Source organism: Rhincodon typus, unplaced genomic scaffold (genome assembly GCF_021869965.1).
Source record: "Rhincodon typus isolate 14 unplaced genomic scaffold, sRhiTyp1.1 hic_rhity00006361, whole genome shotgun sequence".
NCBI lineage: Eukaryota > Metazoa > Chordata > Chondrichthyes > Orectolobiformes > Rhincodontidae > Rhincodon > Rhincodon typus.
In genome coordinates, this window is record NW_025971999.1 from 228 (window position 1) to 7,592 (window position 7,365).

The window sequence follows — 7,365 nt, forward strand, 5'->3', positions numbered from 1 at the left end:
TTTATTGTCTCTTTGGCCAGTAAAGTTCTCTTCCAGATTTGACAGCAAAATTTTTTATTTAGTTTTGCTGTCCCCTTGTGCTTTTTTTTCTCTTTCCTTTCTCCTCAGTTTCTGTCACTTGCATTTTGGGTGGTCCTGTTGATCACTCTTGAAAGCATTTGACTTGGGATCTGATGGCAAAGGAATTAAGTGCTTGCTACTTCTATATTCAAGTGGTGTTTTATTTGTGTTCAATACTATATTGTCTCATCATTATGTGTATTTCCAGCAGACATGGTCAGTTTTCCTTTTCTGACTTGGGATTTCCAGCAGACATGGCCAGTTTTCCTTTTCTGACTTGGGGAGGTTAAGGACAACTAAAATGGTCCTACCATTGTCTCAGATGAAATTTGGTCCCTGGTGCAAAATTCAAAATCCCAAATTTATAATTTTTTGCCTATGTAAGTCCTTTTAGTGGAGATGTATCATGATAGCGTTTATTATAATTTTGATGAATAAATTGTAAGCCCTAATAATTCATATTCAATTCAGATATTCATTAATTTTCAGACTTTTCCCTTTTTTGGTGTTGTTCCTGCTGTTCTCAATGAATCTGGAGAAGAACTGGAAGGAGAGGCCGAAGGTTATTTGGTATGAAAAATTGAATGTTTTGATACCTAAAGAAGTGTGTATTGCATTAAATATTAGAAAGTGCACTAAAAATAATTTATAAATGCAAAATCCTTATCTACTAAACATAGTGTGATGGCTTTCCTTATTTATTACCAAGTTGATGAACATTGTGGCTTGGTAATTGCTTTGATAGTTTAATTCTCAAGCGTACTGAAAGCAAGTAAAGTGAGACCATACCTAATAAGCAATGTCATGTTACTTGGTGTTCACACTAGCTCTAGCTTTTCTCCTGCTGGGTGTAAATTGATGTTCGGTGGATTGTCTCAGAATTGTTTGGAGTTAAATTGTTAAATTTATGACTGGTATCAAGCACCTGCCGTCTTTCTCTTCATATTGAAGATTGGTTTATCAACAGTCTTCTGTGCATATTAGCAGCTTCGTGCGGATGTCCTTTTTTATTAGCATGACACACAGTCAGCAGTATAATACAGATCTGCCAGCTGCATATAGCATTCTATAAGTACCTGTAGTACAGTGTTGAACTTGTGTACATGCATTGCTGGTTTGCATTTTTGTAGGAACAATGATATTTATTTTACAAATGTGATGCAACACTTTAAACATCAAAAATGGAAATTTCATGACTGGTGAGACCTCAATTTCAGTTTGTTAGTCAAAGTAGGCTGATTTTAGAAAAATGTTTGTGGGTTATTTAACTTTTGAGTTTTCTATTCGCTTTGCATGTGAATGTGATACTAAAGTAACTTTTACCGAATGGTAGTACTTTTGCATCTGAGTCAGAGGGTTGTAGATTCAGTCCCCGCTCTAGAGACTTGGAAACGATGTAGGCTGAGTTTGAGTATGTGCTGCACGTAAGAAATACATTTTTTAAGTGAAGTGTTCAGCCTCTTGAGTGGCCAAAAGTGATCACACAGCACTATTTAAAGAAGATGGGGAGTTTCCCCATTGTCCTGGTCAACATTTATCTCTTGAATGACATAATTGAAATAAGAGATAACTAAAATAAGTTGCCTAATTATCTGTTCATTTGATTTCTGTTTGTAGCTTGGCCGCAGCATGACATTTGTACCCATGCCTTGTATGTCTCATTGGCCATAAGATGTTTAGGCATTTCCTGCCATGTGTATGGTGCTATGTAAATCATAGTTCTATTTTTCTTCATTCAAGCCATTATATTAAATCTCAAGCTCAATTGTTAATTTACATTCTTAATTAATGTCAACTAGGGCAACAACTAGAGCTGCATTTAGTTCCTGTTCTCTCAGTGAGAAGTGCGGTATTGAGTGACACCTCAGGAGAGACGGTAGAAGTTAGATAGAGGATAGGTATTTTACGACTATTTAAGTATAAGATCATTTCTCCTTCCTCTTGCTGCTAAGTTTGCATTAAATATCTGTAGAAAGAGTTTGACATAACTCCTGACTGAAACAGTATGAAATTGCTTTGCAGATAAACCTAATGCAATTTCAAACTATCTTTAAATATGAAGTAATATCTTGAAATAAACCTGCAAGCATTACAGACATTGCTGCATTCACTGTGCAAGAATATACTATTTAAAAGATAACTGCTGGGAGAAGAGCTCTGTGTAGGGAAAGTATAATGACATACATGCAAAGTTATTTTCCTGATTAGCATTGTGAAATGCAGTTAGATGCAGAGCAGAAACCGCAGAACTGCCAGGAGGAACCGGAACTGCAACTCCAAATGTCAGACTGTTTAAATATACCAATTGTAACCAAGTTCTTATAATTGAAGCTAAGGATTGCCATTGACCTTAATACACATACACCAGGATTTCAAAAAACTGGCCTTTTTTAAAGCAAAAATAATGGATCCAATCAGAAATTGCCATTGATGAACTGAATCTGATCAGTTGATGGTAAAGCTTTGCTTTTTATTATTCATTATTATTTTCATTAAGGGCATCCTTGTCGTCATTTGGTCACCAAGCAAATTTCCTTCATTTTATCTCACTTTTCCTGAGTGATAATCTCGCATTCACTTTATTAGTAAATTAAATGGTGACCACAAGTTCCTAGCATCACTTGAACCGGAAAGAAAGTTCTAGCCATGCAAGGGGCAGCACAATGGCTCAGTGGTTAGAACTGCTGTCTCACAGTGCCCAGGACCTGGATTTGATTCCACCCTCGGTCAACTGTCTGTGTGGAGTTTGCACATTCTCCCCATGTCTGCGTGGATTTCCTCTGGGTGCACCGGTTTCCTCCCACAGTCCGAAGATGTGGAGGTTAGGTGGACTGGCCATGCTAAATTGCCCATCGTGTCCAGGACTCCACACGTCAGGTGGATTAGCCATGGGATATGCAGAGTTACAGAGATTGGTTAGGGAGGTGGGGGGTCTGGTGGGATGCTCTTTGGAGGATCGATGTGGACTTGATGAGTGAATGGTCTGCTTCCACACTGTAGGCATTCTGTGAAGTATTATGTAGAAAATTGTTTATACCCACTATGATGTGTTGCTGATCTTGCCATGGCAGTCAAAGAGAATTGGTAAGCACAGACACCCTGAACTTATAATACGTACCTGCCAATTCGTAGCTGGAGCAACATGAATTAGCAGGATGCACATTATTATTTGGGGAGTATTGAATGTGTTGGATAAAGATCTTAAAAAAGTATAACCTTTAAATAGAAGCAATTTACAGGCAGTCTATGAAAATGGTCAGGTCTCCAAACTTCTTGTGGCAGTATCTGTTGCATTTATACTTCAGTGCATTCCTCTCTCTCTACTTCTCACCTCCAAACACACAGCCTGCTTGAATAACATGATGAGCATGGTTTATTTCAATATTTTAACAAACATGCTTTTCATCATCATAGCATTGATAACAACTGCACAAAATAAGTAATACTTGGTTAAAACTTAAACTTGACAGCATTAAATTGATTTCAGTCACTACAACAGCAGTTGAATCTTGAACAATACAGACTGTCTGTTGTGTAATATGAGTCATAACTCTTAACGTGATTAACTTACTTATATGTGGCTTATATTTCAATGTCGCAATGCATTGATTTAATATTTCTAACTGACAGTGAGCTATATTACTTAGTTTAAACTATGTCTGTTCCTTAAATTTATTTACATACAGGTATTCAAGAAGCCTTGGCCATCCATAATGCGTACAATTTATGGCAACCATCAGCGTTTTGAAACCACCTACTTTAAGAAGTTCCCTGGATATTTTGTCACGGGAGATGGTGAATTGCTTAAACGAGACTTCTAATGGATATGTAAACAGTGATAATATTCACAAGTATTTCATTGTCAGTAAAACACTTTGGCAAGTTGAGAGGTCATGAAGATGCTCTGTGGATGCAAGTTCTTTCTTTCCTTGACCATGAAGCAAATAGTTATGAATGTCTGTACATTTTAAAAATGCACCATTTGTTTCTGAAATCAGATTAGCTAGCAATATTTTGGTACTGTCTACATTCTTCTTATTTTTACTAAATATGCATAAATTTAATTTAAACAAACATTTTGTTTAAAATCATTACATTTGGTTGACAGGTTGCAGGAGAGATAAAGATGGTTATTACTGGATCACTGGAAGGATTGATGACATGCTAAATGTATCTGGTAAGACTTCTAGTTCGTATTATTTCTGTTGGGAACCAAAAAGAAGGCCATCACAAGGTCAGAACCACTCCTCATGAATTTTAAATCTGCACCATAAATCAAACATGAACTAACTCTTCAGCAAGGCGAAGCCGAGTGAGATTATTTGCTCTGATGCCTTCCTCTGTCTTTTTCTGCAAAAAAAATTACTTATACAATTAAACAATGTTATCTTTATTGTTCCTACTTGATGTGAAAGTTGGCTGGTTGGATTAAGATTAGCCTATCTTTTCTGTAATTAGGATGATCTTGTGGAAAGGCCCTACTACATTTTATTACTAAATTAGTTTAATCAAGACTTCTAAGTGGTGGCCCATTGTACTCACTGGAAGGGCAATTCTGGTCCACGTGACTAGGAGATTTCTGAACTTGCATCAGGATAAGGAATTCTTTCAAAGAATTTGCTCCAACCATCATCATGAACTTATAAACAACCTATTCTACACAGTACTACATGTTTCTAATTGTACTGAAATAACTGTTAACCACTGGTTCAGCCTCATTGGAAATACTGTTCAATTTAGGACACCTGTTAATGCTAGAGACAGTGCAGAAAAGATTTATTTCGAAGCATTTTAGGGATGAGGAGCTTCTGTTGCATGGACAAGTTGAAAAAGAAAAGGTTTTTCTTGGAGTTATTTGAGAGGAGATTTGGTAGAGGTGCTTAAAATCATGAGCGTTCTCGACAGAATAAATAGGGAGAAATAAGGGGTGGCACGGTGGTTCAGTGGTTAGCACTGCTGCCTCACAGCGCCAGGGACCTGGGTTCGATTCCACCCTTGGGCGACTGTCTGTGTGGAGTTTGCACATTCTCCCCGTGTCTGTGTGGGTTTCCTCCGGGTGCTCCGGTTTCCTCCCACAGTCCAAAGATGTGCAGGCTAGGTGGATTGGCTATGCCAAATTGCCCATAGTGTTCAGGGATGTGTAGATTAGGGGGATGGGTCTGGGAGGGATGCTCCAAGGGTCGGTGTGGACTTGTTGGGCCGAAGGGCCTGTTTCCACACTGTAGGGATTCTATGAACTGTTTTCATTGGTAACAGGTTTGAGAACTAGATGATATAAGGCATAGGACAAAAGAATCAAAACAACAACAGGAAATAAAACATTCTTAGCAGCAAGTGGTTAGGATCTTCAATGCATTGCCTGATAGCCTGGTGGAAACACATTCTGTTATGATTTTCAAAGGGAAGTGCTTATATATCTTAAGAGCAAGATGTGTAAGGCTACTGGGTAAATGCAAGGGAGTGGGACTGAGTTGTTCCTGCAACTGCCAGCAAGGACATGATAGCAGGAAAGGAGGCCATTCAGCCTATGTATGGACATGTCTGTAGATGTCTTAATGAATATGTGATGTACGTTCTCCTAACTTTTAAAAAAAAAAAAAAATCTCAATTCTCAAAAGGATTTAACTTCTATTCACTGGAAGTTTTGCAACCAACAGTCAAACTGGATTATGCAGGGATCCTGGACGTAATATAGAAGATGGCAACCAGCAGAAAAATAGAGTCTCTAGTGCAGCCTCATAAAAATATTCTATATTTATTTACTTTGCTGTCTAATTGTTGTTAAATTGCAATCCAGTTTTAATATTATCAGAAGCCAAAATACACAGTAGTAGCCCACTGTTAGGTGAGTTTAAAATGGTCTCATTTGCCCTGCATTACACCTACTTTAATCCCCAGCAACAGATTCTGACACGTGCTAATACACACTTTACGTGTAGTTTAATTCATCCCAATTTTTGCCTCATGTTGGGTCATCCAGTTTCTGTAATGGTTTCTTTAGACTCCTAGCTGCAGTCAGTACCTGGGTTCAGTTGTCTTGTGTAATGTGGAGGGCTACACCAGCTTCTTTCCTATCTCAGTCACGACAAGAGGGCCTGAACAGTCTGAATATCTGCAGACAGACTGGTGTGTTTATGGTTGCACTGCAGACAACCCAAGCACTATTGTGCATGCTGGTACATGGGCTATACCTTGACACATTCTCAGTTTATAATTGACTCTGAACCACTTGGTCCTCACCCGTATTGTTTGCACTGAGCTGTTCTCCCAGTGCTCAGCCACCTGGATTTTAAGGGCACAGAAAGCATCACTGCTACTTGTGTGTGATGCAGATAGGTGTAGGGCAGTGCCAGCTAAATTGGCAGGCCCCTAGGAACTGCATGCCCCAGGTAGAGAACACCTACTCTAGGGAGTCTCATTCAGAATGAGGCACACTCCTCCCTATACTTCAGTTTTCCCTACTTACAGATGGTCCATTTAATTTTATTCCTTGACGCCATATCCCTGTTCTGAATTGTTTCCTGAATTGATATTATTCAATTCTATTCTGCTCACCTCACCCTGCTGTTTGTTTTTTTTTAACTTAACAGTGCTTATAGTTTGTTTGCAAACATCAACACGAGCTCATACTTCTGGGACAATGTTTTTGCTGAGTGTTAAAATGTGTACACACAATGATGAACTACTTTATTCATTGTAACACTATCTAAGGGAAGAAAGTATTAATTGTTTACAGGGCATCTTTTGAGCACTGCTGAAGTGGAGTCTGCATTAATAGAACACACAGCTATAGCTGAAGCTGCTGCTGTAAGTCATCCCCATCCAATAAAAGGAGAATGCCTCTACTGCTTTGTCACGCTGAAGGCTGGATATGAATTTACTGAAACACTGGTTGCTGAACTAAAAGATCAAGGTAACTGTTTCTGGAGAGTACTAGAGCAAATTTAAGCTCAACAACTTGTTTAAAAAAATTGATGACAAAATCTCATCATTACTTGTGAAAATGGGCATTGAATATGATTTATTGCCTCGGTGTGATTAGTTACGTGGTTTGAAAAAAAAGTTTTCCTTCATTTCTTACTTCCCAAAGACTTTTCTGTAAAGTGTATGGGCTCCAAATCGAATAGTCTCAAGTAATACAGGCTTGGGGGTTGTAATGTTCAGCTGTCTGCGTCAGGTGCTGGAAGCCATTCTCCAACTGATTCTGACTTAGGAAACACTTGGTGCAATATAGAGCAAGGGAGGCTGTAAGATTTTTCAATGCTGTAGTGGAGGCCTTGGTTGATAAGGTGGATAGAGGTGCTG

The 7,365-nt window shown here is 38.5% G+C and overlaps 1 protein-coding gene across 1 annotated transcript; it reads left to right on the top strand.

Annotated features, from left to right (window-relative positions):
- Positions 1-531: 531 nt before the first annotated feature.
- Positions 532-7,355, top strand: LOC125482145 (acetyl-coenzyme A synthetase, cytoplasmic-like; the record flags this gene model as incomplete). The annotated part of the gene is made up of 4 exons (XM_048594142.1): positions 532-630; positions 3,747-3,855; positions 4,169-4,237; positions 6,797-7,355. Coding segments are annotated over 4 exons (489 nt in total), but the record flags the coding sequence as incomplete, so codon positions are not given.
- Between the last annotated feature and the right edge of the window lie 10 nt (positions 7,356-7,365).